The 18,995-nt window shown below is 51.1% G+C and overlaps 1 protein-coding gene across 5 annotated transcripts in view; it reads right to left on the bottom strand.

Annotated features, from left to right (window-relative positions):
* The window catches only part of BCL11B (BCL11 transcription factor B), a 93,246-nt gene extending 75,210 nt beyond the window's left edge, over positions 1-18,036 (bottom strand). For 2 of the 5 annotated variants that reach the window (XM_036991872.2, XM_036991874.2), the window contains exons 1-2: positions 16,974-18,035; positions 3,435-3,803 (exon numbers count right to left, since the gene is read on the bottom strand). In XM_036991872.2, the coding sequence (XP_036847767.1) occupies positions 3,435-3,803; positions 16,974-17,031 (427 nt within the window). In that variant the 5' untranslated portion in view covers positions 17,032-18,035. Of the gene's footprint in view, positions 1-3,434; positions 3,804-16,973 lie in introns of all 5 variants that reach the window. The other 3 variants (XM_036991873.2, XM_036991875.2, XM_073241881.1) reach the window with 2 other exon arrangements.
* Positions 18,037-18,995: the final 959 nt, after the last annotated feature.

Genomic DNA, 18,995 nt, shown 5'->3' with positions numbered 1-18,995 from the left:
AGATCTCCAGGCCAAAGCCCCTGCCTTGCCCAACTCCAGCCCTCGTCCGCAGATGGGCCTTGGACACAAGCCCCACAGCAGCTGGCCAAGGAGCAGGATAGAGGACCACAGCGGCACATGCCCAGGGTGCGGCTGCCAGCTGCTCTCACTCCAGCCACGTCCCCCAGGCGGGACAGAGCAGCAGCCCAGAGGGCGGTCCTCTCACCGTGCCCTTTCCCCCTGGGGGTTCTGTCACCTCCTGGGGCAGGGGAAGAGCTGTGTTGGCTGTGGAATGAATGAATGAATGAATGCATACATGCATGTATACCCCCCAGGAGACAAAGCTTCAGAAACTTCCCCTTCCTCTCTCTTACTTCTCTATCATCAAAAGAAAAAAAGTTAACTCTAGACTTACTGCCCCAAAGAAAGGGCCAGTCTGGGGTCCAGCTGACAGAATTCCAACTCATTCTCACGCTTAAGGGTGAAAGGGATCCTACATATTGACAGGCCAGCCCTGCCCAGCCATCTCTAGAGCCCCACCTCTCGAAGCGCCTGGCAGGGAGGAGGGCCGTCCAGACAACATGCCCACCAATGACTCCATGAGAAGTATGACGGTCAAGTCCACCACAGGTACCTCACCTCAGACAGCCCAGCCAGAGGCAAAGCCCCAAGAATTAACATGCACCTGCTCACCAGCAACCCAACCCGGCCAGGGCCAGCAGGAACAGGCGTGGCCTGGACCAGGCCAGTGGTGCTGGACATGGGCAGGAAGCCCAGGCAGAGAAGCGTCTGTGATTCTTAGTCCCCCTCTTAAAATATAAAGACTCAATTATCTTTCAGCAGCTTGCTTTACACATGAATTGACACATTTATTTTACAATAAATAACTGAAAGTTATCTGTGTTTCCTTTACTGTTAATCTACACAGAGAAATAATAAACAGGGCTTGTCTACAAAAATGCAACTACTGCAGTCCTCAGAATTCAATTAAGCTAAAATAATTAATGCTCCCACCATATTAAATTACTTTATACATTTGAGCCACTGAAGTTTTATTCTTTAATCTTTCCTTTTTATTAAATAAGAAAAAAAAAAAGTTGGTGCCGAAGTAGGGAAGGGAAAAGGGGGAAGACTGGAAAGCAATGTGTGTGACGTGCCGGTGAAATGGAACGGTCGTCTTCCGCGGACACAGTACGAAGACTGTTTTGTGCCTTTGATTAAAATAACATTTTAAACACTTTGAACACACATATCTCTTTAGACTTCTAAGGGATTATTTGACATGTTTCTTCGAGAATGGAGAAACCCATTCGTCCTGTTGCTGAACAGAAAAGGCCAAGAATATCTTTCATCACACGGAGAATAAAAATACCATAAGCTGCAGCAGTATTACAGCCCCAAAAATGGGGAGTAGGGTTGTGGGGAAGAGGACAAAGCTGTCTTAGAGATTAACTTAGCCTTTTATGAAATCATATTTAGTCGCTTTCTTAAAGAAACCTACCCACAGTGACCCACAGGCTTTCACTGGGAAATACGTTCAACATGAAATGAGGATCAAATAGTTTTTGGCGAAAGCAGAAAGCCTTTCCACTGAAACACAAATAGGCGCCAGAGCCTCCGCAGCCTGTGCCGTCATGGACCACCCTGGGAACATCTGTGGGCCCCGACGCAGGTGTTTCTACTACTGGTGAGAACTATCCTCAAGTGTCAAAGAAAAGCAAAGCATGGAGAACCCACAACACAGACAAAAGGGACCCAGTACCTTTCTCGACGGATGCTCTGTCCATAACGACAGAAGCGTCATTCCAATCTGCACGGCACTCAGAAAAGCCAGGGTTTACATGACTGTGGCCTGGACATTTTTCTCAGTGCCCCTGGCAACTGAGAGTGTGAGAGATTTCATGCAGGGAAAGCCACCCAAAGGCAACGTCCCCGGGCCAGTCAGGTTCGCTGGGGTCTCCCAGTGCCTAGCATGCACCTCCAGGAAGCTGCGTATCACCACGGTCTCTTCACAAGACAGAAATCTCACTAATCCCATTTTACAGGTGGGCTAAGTGAGGCCCAAGACCACATAGCTGCCACAGAGCAGCGGGCTTGCTGCATTCCCCGATGGCCTGCTGGGTGACAGGGGTCTGTGTCCACGCCCACCTGTGTCACCCATGGGAGTGGGGTGCCCTGGCTGCACCAGGCCCACCCTCCAAGGAGCACCCAAAGCCTCAGTCCCTCCAGCATCTCCACGAGCTTCCATGACCAAAACACAGTGGAGAGGGATCTGTACATTTTCCCAGCCAGCATCCTACTTACACACTGCAGTGCCCCAGGGGACCCCTAAAAGAGAAGTTCCACTGAAAAGCATAATGGAGCCCATCTAACCCTCACACCAGGCCTGCCAGTACTATCACTCCCTGGTGGCAGATGGGGAAACTGAGGTTTGGACCCATGTGGCGGCTTATCCTAAGTCAACCAGCAGGATTTGAGCCCTGCTCTGTGTGCCCTCTGACGCTGCCATGCTGCAGAACAGGACACCACTCCTGGGAAGCAGAATGGGCCCTCCTTTCCTCCCCGGGCCTCCTGGGCTCAGAAGCATGAGCCCGAAGCAAACACTGGTTTGCACAGGGCACGGGCTCCCTGCAGGAGGCGCCGGCACGCCACGGCCACAGCCTGCAGAGGGGGACTTGATACAAACTCACCATGGTGAGCAGGCCAGGCTGGAGGACCTGAGCCCCCCACCTATCCTTCAGGTGGTATGAGGCAGCTGTCCCAGTGGCCAGCCAAAGGGGCAAGTCCAACCTCCCCTGGGGGGCACAGTGCTCCAGCAAGCTCCCATAGCCCTTCCCCAGACCTCCCCAAGACCAGGCAACATCAGAAGGGGCCCCTGAGGTCAGAGGGCCTAACCCCTCTTTTTAAAAATGGGCAACTGAGGCTGGAGAGAGGATGGGGAGGAAAAGCCTAGGAGGCAGTGCCCACATGCAACATCCCACTAATTCTTACAGCCTTATCAAGAGAGGTTTCATCAGCTCTATCTTCACGGACTGGGACACTGACTAGTCCACATTCTGAAGAACAAATTCCAGTCCAAGACCATGGGCTCCAAAGCCAAGAACCAAGACCACCAGCAAAGCGACAGACAGTCAGGGGCCTCCAAACTGCTGCTCTGTACCCCCGGCCACCTGCAAGCTAGGCCCCCCAGCACAGTCCCACTGCCAAAGTAAAGCGGCCATCAGCCAGTCAGGCCTCTCTGAGTCCCCAGTCCGTCTCCTCCTGAGGGCACCCTGGATGGCAGCCCCTGGGAAAGGGTGAGGCCTGGCCGGTGGCCCCATCCTGGTAGCCCCCAGGTCCTCCCAGCACCAACACCCTCAGGCAGAGGGGAGCGCCTGGCACAGCAAGGGGTGGAGGTAGGCATGGGACCTGGGAGGTGGCTTTGGTAGCGGCCAGGCAAGTACAGCGTCCCATACCTGCAATGTTCTCCTGCTTGGGGCAGATGCCTTTCGTGGGCGAGAGCAGGTGGTCGTCTTCGTCAGGGGTGACCTGGATCCCGATCTCCACCGGCTCGGACACTTTCCTGAGCTCAGAGCGCGAGGAGGGCGGCGGGCTGCCCTTGTCCAGGCCTTTGTCATAGCAGGTGCCCAGACTGCCACCACACTGCTTCTTCTTGTGCTCTATAAAAACCAGGATGTCCCCCAGAGGGAAGTTCATCTGACACTGTCCACAGGTGAGCAGGTCAGGGTCGGAGCCGCCCACCATCAGCCCCAGGCCGGTGGGCTCCTCTATCTCCAGACCCTCATCTTCTTCAAGGATGGCGGCCTCCACATGGTCAGCCTCTGCTGGATAGAGAAAGGAGAAAGGGGGGCAGAGAAGACAGAGATGGGCTTAGGCAATCACGGTCACCACCATGCATTCCAACCCTTCCCCACCAAGAGGCAGGCCCACTCCGCTGTGGGACGTCGGAGTTCACCAAATCCTCCCGTGACTCCTGGAGGCAGGGGGTCACCATCCCTACTGCAACGGGTGGGTAAACTGAGGCTCCGGAGCAACATCACAGTTCCCGGAGGCTGTAGCCTAAGTGGGGCTGATATTATTGCTTTTGAGTTTATTCTCTGCCCATTTCCCCCAACACAGCATACACACACACACACACACACACACACACACGTGCACGTGTATATACACACACTCATCGTGGTTTCATAGCACCAGCTAGAGATGCGTCTCTCAAACTCTGCAACATCTGAGAATCATCTGCAGAGATCTGAAACACCCCCCACATACACACACCCAGGCAGCACCCCACACCAATTACACTGAAATCCAAACATCAGATTGTCCTTTTTATTTTAAGGTTTCCCGGGTGATTCCAGTGGACAGCCAAGCAGAGAAGCACTAGCCAGAGGCGGTTCGGCCTGCTTGGGCTCAAGATGCCGCCCCCTTTCCCTCTACCTTCCATTCCTGTCCTCCCCACTCATGGGAATACTACTGGCTTTCTTCTACCTGAGATCTGGCCGCACAGCAGACAAGACCACGGAAGCCCAGACCAGCGTCTGACGGCCGGTCCTTCCGAGAGAAAGAAGCCCACAGGCTCCCAAAGCAACAAGTGAGTGTGGGTTCAAAAAGAAATACCCAAGGAAAACACCGTGCAGGCAAAGGGACCCCGGCTTTCCTGCCAAGCATCCTGCTCCCGGTCAGACTTTGCTGGCTTTGTAGATTTCTCAACACTCATCAGCTCCCCACTGTCCTTTCTGTTGGTTGGTTTTATTTTCACTCCCAGAAAAAGAAAAGAAAAAAAAAAAATTCTTCAGACTGCAAAAGCATTTCTTGGCAGATGACAAGCCGCACTTTCAATGCGCTGTACATTTTCGCATTTCCTTAGCAGCCAATGTATTATTTCCTTTCTTTCTTTCTTTCTTTTTTTTAGGGGGCATGAGACCCAAATATTTTGAAGCTAATAAACGCCTCAGAAAGCAGCAACTCCCTCCGGGAAAATTGGGAGACTGGGCAGCTGAGCGTCATAAACAAGGGAAAGTGGACAATGAGGTTGCATATCCTCTCGGGGTCTGAGCAAATTCAGATTGAAATTTCTTGAGAGTGAATTCCGTGTAGGGGGCACACGTGGCGGGGTCTTCAGAGAGCAAAAGGGCAGCCGGAGGCCTGAAACCCGAGGAGGCAGGTAAATGCTCAGTTGTATGGGATTTAATAGGGACAATGGAAACCATGGAAGAACAGACACAAGGGATGGAAGGAGGAAAACACATTCCATGGCAGTGAAGTTATTGACGGGCCGCAGCCAAAGAGCAGATAATTTAAGGAAAAATTCTGTGGCATCTTCCATCCTACACATAAATCATCCTCTCTTTTCTAAACACAAGCTTCTTCAGGGCTTGTAAGAGTCCACGTGTGAGACAGAGCCTAGAACAGACGGCGTGTGACCTGTGACACATAGGAACCACGCATGGTCACTGTGCAGGTGTTGCTGGGAGGGAAAATTACCGTTTGAGATTCCCCCTGTAGTTCTAGAAAAGCAGACAGAGCCCTCAACGAATTAAATGTAGACGCACATCAGAAATGTGGCAGTGGCACAAATACCCCACAGATGAGGAAATCCTCCATCTCTTGTCTACATACCTCTAACAAAAAAAGAACTATAAGGTAAGAAAAACAGTTTTCACAAAGCCAGCCCCAGAAGCCATTAATTACACTTTAAAGAGAAATCGGAGTTTACTTAAAGAGGACTTGGAAGACAATACTACATAATTAATTTACCAATTTATTGTATGAAAAGATGCTTTGCTCTGGTTAAAATGTAATCACAACCCTCACGCCAAACAGTGGTTATGGGGAGACTGGATTCCTGCAAAGAGTTTGTCAGAATGTAAAAGGTAATTATTTGGTGCCGCTTTTCCCTTTAATGATCTAACATTGAGCAATACTGTTTATATTGAAAAGCTCGCACCTTTAATTACCAATTACATATACATAATTTCAGAGCCAAAGGAGAGGGCTGTGAAAACAGTTCTTTAGAAATATAAGGATGTATTGTGCACCATTTCTAGAGAAGGAACTCTAGTAAATGGGAGGAGGATGTCAAAATATTGTTTTGTTAAAAAAAAAGGGGGAGAGAGGCACAAAGGAAATGAGCTGAAAAGCAAAAAAGGACAAAATGAAATTGAGAATTCAAATGAAACAGGGGCGAGTTCTGTGGCAGGAAGGGTAGCAGCGCCTGGCTCCGTTGTACACGCTGCTCCTGAGCAGGCCCACTGGGGAGTCAGGAAGGGCTGTTGATCCAAATAAACAAGGACCACAGGGCTCCAGCCACGTGCCCAACTTGATCACTTTCTTGAGGGTGGGGGGATATTTCTGACGTTGAATTCAATCTTCGTCCTTGTTTTTTTTTTTATTTTGTTTTGTTTTGCCTGTCAGTAACTTCAGCCGCCCTCCCGGGTAGGAGTTCTAGGAGGCATGAATTCCTCTTCAGCTCGGAGGTTTGAAGCTCCATCACGTCAAATTCATTTTCTAATTCAAAAGAAACACTGACTACCTGAAAAATTAGCAAAGATGGCATATGCCTGTTTGCAAGCATTCCTGCCTCTCCCTTCCCTCTTCTGCTAATGACTCTGTAGCAGCACTTTTTGCCTTTTTCTCCCTTTTTTTTTTGTTGTTGTTGTTGTTAACATCTGGTATTCTTTCCTTTATTTGGCAGTCTTGGCCTTTCCCCTTTCCTCATGCAGCAAGCCCTGGTGAGCCCCAGTAATTGAGTCTGAAAGTACCAAAGCCGTTCACTGTGCTGCAGTTCTGATTTGTGCCTCCAGGCCCCTCACACCACCAGCGTGGGCAGCGGGGCCCTGCTGGTGCCCCACAGACCGCCCTGAACTCGGACCTCCACCTCCCAGACCCAGGATGGCGCTCCCTGCCTCTAAGGGAGTCCAGGAGCGAAAGAAACAAACAAAATCGCCTTCCCCTCCCACTTGCCAATTGGAAAGTAAAACTCAAGGTGACAGAGGTGTTCACCCAACTCCAAGAAGGGGGTTTCCACTTCCCACCCCCCAGGTGTGGGGCTCTGGGCTTTGGCCCCTGAACGAGGTACCCCAGGAAGGTGGTAACATCACCCCGACAGGCAGCAGGGTCACCCTGATCCCTCAAGCTGTCAAACTTTGAGGTCCACGTCAGTGGACCAAGGCAGCTTGTGGGCCTGGACACTCGCACTCAGGGCCTCTGGAGACACCCCAAAGACGGGCTGTGGTTTCATTTCCGCTGGCAGGCGGATACTGAGCTGGGCGTGTGTGTGTGTGTGTTTGTGTGTGTGGCCCTGCTCAGAACTGTACTGGTAATGCAAGCGATAAGAGGAGAAACAGCCACTTGGCCAGGCTCAGAGGAGGGCCAAGTGAGCTGTGGGCCTCCCAGAGCTCTCCTCTCCATCCTGCGGGCCCCTGGGGCCTCCCAGCCCTGCAGCCCCAGAGAACCAGGCCTCTGCCATGACAGGCAGAGCAGCCTAAACTGCCTTCCAGAAACAAGAAAGCACCAGGAAAGAGAAAAGACACATAAAAACAAAAACAGCCTTTCAAATTCCCAACCTGACTCACCAGCCCTTCAGGCTGTCTGTCCAGAAACTCAGGCCATGAAAAAAAGAAGGCAAAGAAGAGGTTTCCCCTCTAAGATGATTTCTGCTTTCGTGAAAAGCTCTCCAAGTGTCAGGCAGCCCTGGAAAATATTGCTGCTCTCACAATGGCAAGCCGAATGAAGGAGAGGGATTGCTAAAATGTTTGACTCATTAGGAGGAAAGGTGAATGGATGCAGCAGGCAACTTGTTCAAATGTCAGGTATCAGATTGGGGTGGGGGTTCTGAAATGTGAACTCCTAAAGTGCATGCACAAATATATATTTACACGCACAAAGTTAATTTTCTTTTACAACAAAACCACATTTTATTTATAAGGTGAGGCCTCCTCCCAGCTGCTAACGTGTTTAGAAGTAATGAAATCAGGGTTCACAAATAATAATGGACATTGCTGTTAAGTTGACAGGGAAGCACTTGATCCTGAGACAAACCTCCCACCATGCCTCAGCTGGGCTAGGAAGGAATCTGGGGCAAAAGACAGAAATGGAAAGACTTCATTAACACCGGCCAGGCCAAGAAGCCAACAGGCCTCCAGCAGCTGTGACGGCTTAGCAGGACCTTACCTGGCCAGTGCTTACCCCACAGTGCAGGGCTACATGGGTCCATCTCTAACAACTGCCCCTGCACCTGCCCTTCGGGGAATTCCAACCAAGGGCCCATCCGCCTGCTGTCCCCAGAGCACAGTGCACGCACATAGCTGCACACACAGGTCACAGGTTCTGGTTCCCTTTACCCTCATTGACTCAAATCCAAATCTCTACCTTGAATGGCTAAGCCACAGTCTGGGAGAAACAAATGCAGAATTATTGTTTCAATGATGGGGGTGGTGGGTAGGGAAAGGATGTAGGGGGAGGAGTGCCAGGCTCTTAAAATCGTGTACCACCAACGTCATAGCCGCCATCGTGATATGCATGCATGTTTACAAGAAATGCTCAGCATCTATCTGCTGAGCTCCGCATCTGAGACTTTACACCTGCTTCCCACGAAGACGGAGGATTGCCAGGAAGCCCGTGCTTACCAATAATCTGCGAAGGGATCTTTTCACTCTCCTCCCCGTGAACATTCAAGGGAGGGGCCGAGACTACAGGCAACACCAAAACGCCACCAACACATGCACTCGACAGAGCACAACACTTTCTGAGCTGCCATCAATTTTTAATTTATTGAATCCAAGAGAAAATAACCATGCCGAGGGAGAGGGAGAGGGAGAGGGCTGGATGGGAGAGAAAAGGAATCAATTCCTGGTGGAGAAAATAATATATGACTAGATGACGCTTAAAGGCACGACAAGAGGTTTTATGAAGTTCTCCGAATAGAGGGAATAATGAGGTGCCCGGCAGAGCAGATGGAGATAAGAGCGAACCGTTAGCGCAGCCAGGCATGCATTAGGAGGAACGTCCTTACGGGGCCAGGGAGGGTCAGGACACTCAAGGCTGGGGGCCACCGTCCAAGTCCCAGCACCATTTCCCACTGAATTCCTGCAGCTGGCAAGACTTGGGCTGCTGTTGAACCAGGGGCCGCTGACAGGCCGGTTCCAAAGCAGGTCCCATCACACAGATAAACTTTCTCCCAGACCACCTGCCCTCTCCGGAGGAGGCCTGAGGCGCCCACCCATTCCAAGCGTCGCAGAGCTGGTGACCCAGGCCCTGAGCCTCTCTGAGATTCTCCCGAGGCCACTTCCCTACCCCCCTCAAAGGAGCTGACGGGCGGGTGTGCAGCAGGGCCACCAGCGCATGAGGTCTGTCTGCTCCATGCCAACCACAGCACACAGTCAAAATGAAATTTTGGAATTTCAAAATGTAATTTTCAAGATATCTGACATCTAAGTGGAAGAGGGAGAGAAAGCTGCCAGTGTCCAAGCTTGTCTGCGATCGTGAAAATGCCCAGGGGTCTGGCTGACAGGGCCCACGGGGCAAGGCCTGGGCCTGGCCTGCATTCCAGAAAGGCAGGGATTTCTGATCCCAGAGAAGGTTTAGGGCAGGAAGAAACTGTCACCATAGCCGAGAGCAGACTCCAGATGGGGTGGTCTAAGGTGTGAGGAGGGCCCCATGCGCACACATCACCTTACACGCTCCCAGCCCCAGTTCAGAAGACTTCGGCACATTAAAAACAGCTCCCTGAAAAATACCCTAACAAGATATAGTCCACCTGCTCTCCTCCCCTGCTCTATACCCACCTCTCCAGAACCCCAAAAACCGAGCTCAGGAGGCCTGGCTTCATCCATTCAAAAACAGAACAAGACCAAATGAATAAGGAAAATAGCGATCAGTTGTAGTCACAGATCCTGTCCATTACTAAAAGGTTACTAATAAAAAGGCAGTCCAGTCCACGGTTACTAATAAAAAGCCAAGTAAATACCAAAGAACAGAATGACCTAAGTTTTGATAAATAAAACAGTTGCTTTAAAGGAAAAGAAAGTGATTCACCACTATAGAAATCCTTCTAAACACATTCAGAAGTTCTATAAAATTGCAAATGCCTTAAATCTTCAGAGCCACAACAGGGCTTGTAATAGTGGGATATGAAAGCATTCTTTGAGGCTAAATGAAGAGATTTGTTTTATTTAATGTTATGCTTCTTCAAAGGTGCTAAGCAGAAGGAAAAACCCTCCATACAGGACACCAGACTGCAAGTCCTTTGCTGAAGGACATTCTCTGAGACTAACAGCAAAATTACAAGCGCGGAAGCTGCTTTCCACACCTCATTTTCAAGGTAGAAATTTAAACATGAACCCCCCCTTTTTTAATTTAATTCTTAGCGACGCATCCATTTCTGAGGCACATGTTAATCACAATAACATTGGCATTAACTTTCTTGAGTCATTTTTGCATGTTATTTTAGTAAAGAACTCATCAGAACTTTCACAACTACATTTGTATTTCAGCAGTTCAGTGGAAGGGGGTCATAAAAAGTTATGGAAAACAGAGGATTTTTTTTTTTTTTACTTTGAAACCATTTAATTTTGTGTGGTCTGGGTTTTCACTATAGTAACATAGCTCAGGCTGACTAACTGAACACCCAAGCAGATGATCAGCTGTGCTGGAAAAAGAAAGAAGGATTGAATTTCTTGAATTTCAGCAGCTACACAAAAGACGTGCATATGTCAAAATGCCGTACAAAAAGTCCCCATGAATGTAGCACCATTAATCAAACCTCAATCTGATGTCACTTTTGCCAGTAGAAACGATGCTGTTCCCCACACTCCCCTTGCTGGCTCGTGCAGAAGACACAAGAAGTGTGTCCCTCCGCTTTCATGTGTCTCCAAATAGCCTGCTCTCGGCACTTTTTACACACGCCTTGGGAAAACTACTGCTCTAGAGAGGCAGTCAACAAACGGCTTTTCCTGGGGAGGGGTGAAGCTGGGAAGAGAATGTGAGTATTTCTCACTGACGTCTGGCTCCCTGGGAAGGCAGGCAGATTTATGGGACCAGGGGCTGGGGGAGGACAGACACCCAGGAACCTGGGCCCCATCATGTGAGTAAAGGGTGCTGCGGAGTGACAAAGCCATGCTCAGAGAAGCTGGATGACACAAGACGCTCCTCCCCAGGGCTCTTCTGTGCCCTCTTCCTATTAAAAAACATGTCAGTTTGCCTACAGTTAACACCACCTTTGGAGAAGGATGCTCAGCTGGCATCAGTAACTTGACCGTGTGATGCAGGGTGCAGTCCCAGAAGAGCACTTGTTTTCCCTTGTCCTCCCAGATGTAACACCAGCATTAAACCTAGAGTCCAAAGTCCATGGAGATTTTCAGTTAAAGGTATGACCTAACCAGTCAGCCAGCCAGAGGGGCCTTCCATAAGCCACGGGAGATGCAGGAGACAGCCCCAAAGGTCAAAAAACTATCCTGACCCTCTCCGTATACACTGTTTTGTTCAAGCATTGTCATATCCATGGTCTGCATTTAATTACAGATAGTGAAACTCCCCCAAGTTCCAAGCCAAAGGATTGAGGATTTCTAAAGTGAAGGTTTCAATGGTTTTCTGCAGGTCAGAGGCCACTGCCCAGCCCAAGGCTGCAAGGTGACAGTGCCACTCCATCTCTTGAGTTGTCAAATGAGCCCACTGCAGCAATATGCTTACAACCGGCTCAATTCAAACATAAATGAAGTAGAGAAATCATCAGATAAACTGCTGACCCTCTGTACTGAAGAGTGAACATTCTTTCTGCAGCTGATGACAGCTCTAGGCTTTTGTCTGACCTAATTTATTTCTCTTTCAGGTTAGAATAAAGCACTCTTTCCTGTTGCAGGGTCTCCCCTTCTGCATATACTGAACTCAAGCATAAGACTCAGGGTTAACTGTGCTGTCTGCAGATTTCTTGAACTTGGAGAAGAAGACATGCTAGATATAGAAATCCTGTGATCAAAAGCACACATATTTCCCAGCATTTACACATTTAGGGGAGAAACAGTCTCATTAAAAACCATCCATTAAGCACACCATTTGGGGTGAAAGATATCAGCTGCGCTGGGTCTAACAAGCATAGACTCCTTCCAAAGTTTTACATGTGATCTGAGTTGGCATTTTATATCTTTTGGGAATGGTGCTATAAATCCCTTAGTACAGTGGGAACATTACCTAATAAATGGAACTGAGAATCCAAGTGTTATAAAATCTGAGCTAAAAGGATTTCCATTCATCAAGCTGTTTTAGGTACATACTCCCAAAAGCAGCGATTCCTGGCTGCTCCCTGGGTCTGTTAACATGCAACACAGAAATAGACAAAATGATAAGCGTTCTTCCCAGCCCTCCTCGCCTGATTGTGATTGCCCCAAATGCCTAATGGAATTTTCAGTCACAACCACAGACTAATCAGGGAAAACGGCACCTATTCAAAACTCACAATTTTAATGGTTTTAAAAAAGAAAGAAAAGAAAAATGCCCTCACCTGCGTTGTGAGAGGGCTTGTAAATCAATGCCCATAACTTGAAAATAGATTTCTCAAACTTATATTCTCATTTTGTCCTGCACGAATCTCTGCAGGAAAATCAATATTACAACTTCACACTAAAGACATTTTGCAACAACGTAAACTCCTGCCGCCACCGACGGAAGCCGGTTCCTGGGCCCTCGCAGCGAAGGCGCCAAGCCATGACACGGGCACCGAGCTCCCCCTAGCTGCCAAGTGGAGCCAAGCGCGGCTCGGCTGTTCAGGCTTGCCATCAACCAAAAGCCAATTCAACTGAAAGTTTATTTTGGAAAGTATTTCATCACAACAAGCAACAGAGAATGCAAAGCGCCCGAGAAATGAGATGAAAAGGAAAAAAGGAAGGCTGGTGCAAGACGTGTTTTAAGCTACGAGACAGTGCCAAGAGCTCGATTCTGGTAAGGCGCTAGTAACTGGTGCTCTCTACAGTCTGAAACCGATATCTGTAAACGAACTGGTTCACGTGCTTCCATCACACCTGAGACAGAATGCTAATTATTGCCAAATGCACCGGAAGTGGGCCTTCCCTTCCATTAATAAGACCGATTTAGTCCTGCACTGTGGTCAGCAAAGTATTGCTCCCAACCACCGGATCTCAACCTCCCTCCGTGTTCCACAGGCCAGCTTCACCGAAACAACTGCATTCACTCCAGCACTGGGGAAATGAGTCGTTTTCTGTTACGAAATATTTTTAAGGCCAGACAAAAATCACCAAGGCCAAAGCATGGGCACATAGCAACCTCCCATCCTCAAATTTAAAAAAATTTAGAAAGAAAGATATATATGTACATAATATCCACAGAGGGAAAGAATCCCTTTTAAAAATATTAGGGGTTGTTAAAATATGCTCACGGCTGTTTCTCTCAGGTGTGAATTACAAATGAATAAAATCAGCCTGGCATAACACCTTTGATGAACACATTTTTATTCTCCCGTGGAATCAGAGCAGATGACTTATATCACACTTCTAATGATATGGGGTTCCCTTCTGTGCAGAAGGGAGAAAAACTTCACTCCCCCCACCAACTATCCAAAAAAGAGAGGGGCCCATATCTAATGAAATTTATTGGAGGCCCAACTTTGAAAGATTTGTGGACAATTCGAGACATACTATACCCTGAGGAGTTGTGAGCTCAGCTGCCTTCAAAACACACAGCTACAGCAAAACCTAATTTAAAAGGCAAGCCTGAAATTCATACAGTTAGCCTAACTTACATGTCAAATCTTAGGTCTCTAGTTGATTGGCTAAATCATGAATTCATACAGAAAGCTGATCTTCAAGGAAACCTGTTGGGTTGTTGAAAAATCACCTTCCTTGGGATTGCATAATTTACCACAGACACCTTCTTTTCTTCAGAAAGCCTCAGAGTGCCTTCATGGACCGGAGTTCATTTCCCTGTGGCCTCTGTCTGAACAGGCAGCTGGCGGGCCTTCCCTATGGCTGACCCTCCTCAGAACTGTCACTGTGTTGTTTTGTGCTTGTTTTTATTAATACCTGTATCTGTCCTCTGGTTTTTAAAGCCATCTCCATCTGGGTCAAACATTTTGAAAGAAACCAGAAGCCCAGGTTTCCATCCCCAGCTGTCTCCCACACACCAACCTCACTCTTCGCACTGGCCCTGCCTGTAAATGTGACAAGCTCATCACGGAGCCCTTCCTGGTCTTCTCCCGCAAGATTATTGATGCTATTTGTGTGCTCTTTTCGTGTTCGCGGGACCAGCGCTTTCCTAAGTTGTACCACCTCTAAAGAACCTGAGGCTGCCACCACACTGAAGCTGTACCACATTGTAGGTGGTTTCTTTCACATTTAAAATCTACTATGTGAACCCCGGGTCTGGCTGTGACAGCACCCATTTGGCTGGCCAGGGCCCCAGGACACCCTGAACCTAGGACTCCGAAGTCACCATGGAGAGGCACTTCCACAGGCCACGCAGCCTAAACCCCAGCCGTGCTCGTCTTTCCCCTGCCTGCCCTCCACCTCCCTAGTGACACAGGACTGAAAAGCCAGATGCTTTCTGATAATAGCCTTGTCTGAAAACTGGTTGGACCACTCTTCCTGCTTAAACCCCTACACATGTCCTGGACTCCGTGTGCCCCTGAAAGGCAGGCAGGACACCCGTTGCACCCTCGTTTCCTCCCCACCTCTCTTCTCTGCCTCTCTCTTTCCTCCCAGCCCCTGCTCCAGCGTTAGCCGGCTTTCCTCAGCACGCTCGGGAGCAAGGCTGGGAGAGACACGGAACAAACAAACGAAGGATGCAAGGATGTTGCACCAGGCACGCCTCGCCCCCCACGCCCAGCTGCCACCAGTCCTTCTGCCTAGGGCTTTCTCCTGATGTCCCAGGAATGCCAGAAGAGGAGAGAGCAAAAGCAAAGGGAACCTACCTGCTTCTTTCCCCCTTACACACAACTGCAAACACTCGAGACTCCTTGGCTGCTTCCAGCTTGGCTGTGCACCCCTGATAGCTCCCCCTCCTCAAAAACAGCCCTTGTAATTATGTAGAGGATATGTGGGCCAAATTGCCTCCTGCAGAAATAAGGCATCTGCAAATACAGACATTCTAACAACCACCCCACCATCTAAAAGGGGGTGGGGGGTGTAGGATAAGCCACCACTACAGCTTGGTAAAGGATGAAATGTCAACTGGCCAAAAGGACCTTGATCAAACCAGGCTCAAATCTGGTTGCAAAACATTTTGTTTTAAATGCAACCAGCGAATCTTCTATAATGTTACAATGGTGAAAAATAAAAGAGAAGTTCTCTTCCCTCCCTCCAAAAAAGGCAATCGGCCGCCAAGGCGAACCCCACTTTAATATCTGCCCTTCCCCAGAAAATAATAATAAACCCACAAATTCTTACAAATTTATCTGCTGTAACAAAGGAGAGATGGCAGCCACAAATGCTCCAAGCAGATGGCTCCTATGCTGGGTTTCCAGGGGAGGGGAGAACCCTTTTATATATTTATTTATTTATTTAAATTTTTTAAAATATAACATAAATATTCGGCTCTCGGCCGCCCCGCAGCCAGTCCTCCGCGGCGGCTGGGCGCGCAGCCCCTCTCCAGCTCCACGCAGGCAGCTCGGCAGCAGCCGGACGAGGGGCTCGGAGGATCGCAGGAATACAACCTGCCCGCGGCCTCGATGGCACCCGGAGGATGTTTTATTTCTATGGCAATAAAATTTTTTTTTTAGAAAATGCAACGGCGACCTGGGCACCGCGAGAGAAAGGACCGAGGGGAAACGTTCGCGCGCCGCGAAGCCGCGGCCCGGCCGGATGCGGCGGGCGCAGCGCTGCGAGCAGACCTTCCCGGGGCAACTGCGGGGCACCCGGGCGAGCTCCCCTGCACACACCGTACCTGGCCCGCTCGCGCTCTCCTTTTCCTTTCTCTAAAGAAACCCAACCGCGGCGCCGGGGGCTGCTGCGTCTCTGCCCCGCCGCCTGACTTTGCCTGCCCCGCCGCTTGCTTGAAATCCACACGATTTCAGCGGGTGCATTTCCACCGCAACCGCCTTGTTTATTTAGATAGGGAAGATGAAAGATAAGAGAGACAGAAAGATGGGTAAGACTGATAGGGCTCTCTTTCTCTTTTTCTTTTTTTTTCTTTTTTTTTTTTTTTAACTATTTTACAAGCATCTCTCTCTCTTCCCACTCCCGGCTGACAAGCCTTTTTTTTTTTTCCCCGTGGCAGGGATTTTTCACCAGCCCTCAATCCCCCCACCTTTTTTTTGGAGTGGGGGAAAGAAGACCAGATCATCCCTGGAGACAGACGGAGGTGGGGAAATGGAGGGGGGGGTGCGGTTGTGTGCAGGAGCCCAGCAAACAGCCGCGCGGCTGGATTCTTTTGCAAATAGCGAGAGGAGTGGAGAGAAAGGCGGCTGCGGAATCCTAGACCGGCGTGGCCGGCGCCCTGCCTGACCGGGCGCAGCGGCCGGGGACTCGGGGCCGGCGGCCGCCCCTGCCCCGCGTCTCCCCAGCCCTGAGCGCACCCCGCTCTCCTCCGCCCGCGCCGTCAGCGCGGACCCACGCGCCAGCCAACTTTTCCCCACTTCCCGGCTCCCCTCCCCCTCCGCTCCCCCACCCCCCTCCCCCTCCTCTCCAAACCCCGCCACCAGCGCCGCTGCCGCCACACACGCCGCTCGGAGGGGCGAGCGTCCAGCCGGGCTCCGCGCGCACACACACACCTCCTCCAGCCTGCGCGCCCCCTCCCGGGCCCGGAGCCCGCTCCGCAGGCCCCCCGAGCCCGAGGAGCGTCTGGCTGACCAGCGCCCCGACTCCCCGGGCTGCAAAGAAACTTTCCTAGCGTCCCCAGCCACCCACCACGCTCTGGGCGGACGCCCCTGCCTCTGCGAGCCCGCGGGCGGCCCCGGCGCCCGGCCTCGCTGCTCCCGGCTTGGTGTCCCCAGCCCTGGGCGCCCGGAGCCCCATCCTCCGGCCGCGGGCGCGCACGCCGCAGACACTTACGGGTGATGAGCTCCCTCTGGGACAAGTGCTGCGGGTTGCCCTGTTTGCGGCGGGACATTGCCCCGGCATCTATTCTGGCATCGCCCGGAGAGCTGCACTGCTGGGGGAGCCGGGGGAGGGGGTCCGAGCCGCCGCCGCGCCGCTGCCGCTGCCGCCGCCGCCGCCGCCGCCGCCGCCGCCGCCGCCGCCGCCGCGCCTCCTCCTCTGCCCGGGTTGGTGTTTTGTTTTGGTTTTTTTCCCCCTTCCTCTCTTGCCCTGTCTTCCTCCTCTTCTTCTTCTTTATTTTGCTCTTTCTTCTATGCTGTTTTCTGTTTTGTTTGCAAAAAGAAAAGGAAAAGGAAAACCTCTCGATCTAAAATAGAGGCAAAAAAAAAAAAATCTGCTCCTGCTTGCCGCGGACTGGCTGCTTTCTTTAAAAATAGGTTCTTTTGACGGAAAAAAAAAAAATCGCTCACACTTCTTCAAACTGCTTGGCCTCCTGGACTTCCAAACGCCTTCTGGAACTTAAACCGGATTTTGCACCGGCTCCTGACACTTTCTTTCAGGGTCTGGTAGGTGGAAGGCGCACTTCTACCGGGGGGGGGGGGGGGCGGAGGAGGGGGAAAAAACGCAAACAAATAAAAATAAAAGAAGAAAAAGAAAAGAAAAAAAAGCGAAGGAAACTTGGGGACTTGTACCCCCTCACCCCGCCCCCTCAAAAAACCCAAAGCGATGCAAAACTGCCGCGGTGCGGTTGTTTCTGGGTTTTCTGCGGCCGCCTGTTTTTTTCTCGGAGACTGACCCTTCCGAGGCTCTTGGGGGGACTCCAGGAGCGGTTCCTTCCCAGTCCACCTGGCAGGCTGGCGCCGGCCGGAGAGGCTGCCGGGTCCCCGCGAGCGCTCCCCAGCGCTCCCCTGGCGCCGCGGGCCCGGGGGGAGCTGGGCTGAGGGGCGGCTCGCCCAGGGCGCCTGGGTCGGTGCGGGCGCGGACTGGGAGCTATAGATTGCAACGTGAAGATGGCGGAGTCCGGGTTCTCTGGGAGCTCTCGGTCTCTCTATGGCTGGGGCTGCCTCTGTACAATGGGATAAAATTCAAGTTCAAGTGCGGACGTGACGTTTAATCTGCACTAGAGACAAAAAGACCCAGAGAGTCGGAGCACTGGGGGCGACTAGCGGTGGCTTTTTAACATTGTACCCTGTAAGAGAACAAGAAAGCACACACACCCAGAGACACACTCGCGCGCGCGCACACACATGCACACACACTAGCCCGTGCGCACACCCGCAGTCCAGGCCGGCCACACGTGCAAACAGCGTTTTTGTGCGCTCTTCTCCCCGTGCACTGGCAGCGCAAAGGGGGGGTGGGGGGGAGGAGAGGAAACGGTGGGCAGGGTATTTTTAAATAAAAGTAAATCCTTTTTATCCCTCCTCCCCTTCTGGGAACAGGACCCCCTGAGAAGGGGGCGGAGAGCTGCGTGTGTGGAAGTAAGTTGAATCAACTCAAGTCCCCACCCACCCAACCGAAAGCTCTTGTGGACTTGGGTCGGGGGTAGCGGAAGAGGAGAGCCGGGGTCGGCTTGGTGACTGGAGGTAACCAGTGGCCTTACCTCCCTGGAAAAGTAGCTTGATCGTTTTTACTTTTGTCTAATTGGGGGGGTCGGGGTTAAACTTCCCGAAAATGTCCCCATATAAATCCTGATATTACAAACTCTGGGAGAGCGCGAAGTGGACAAAGTAAAAGGTACTCAGAGAAGAGAATTAAGAGCACGTTTGGGAGAACAGGCAAGTGAGACCTTGTTTGAGTCCCATTCCAGAAGGAAAGTTCACCCGAATCTGCGCTCCCTCCACCTTACCCCATCCACTTCTCGGGGTCAAACACGGGCCCCAACCCCCAAAGCCAGGGTCTGTGGAAAGCGTGGGGGTAAGGGGCAGCGGTGCTCCACGTGGGGGCGGGACTGGAACGCACTGACCCCAGAGGGAGGTGTGCCCGGGTCTCTGAACACAGCCATGCGGGTGACCCCTGACTGCAACAGTCCCCTCGCCC

Source organism: Manis javanica, chromosome 8 (genome assembly GCF_040802235.1).
Source record: "Manis javanica isolate MJ-LG chromosome 8, MJ_LKY, whole genome shotgun sequence".
NCBI lineage: Eukaryota > Metazoa > Chordata > Mammalia > Pholidota > Manidae > Manis > Manis javanica.
Note: the sequence above shows the minus strand (reverse complement) of the source record. Positions and strands in the feature narration are given on the sequence as shown.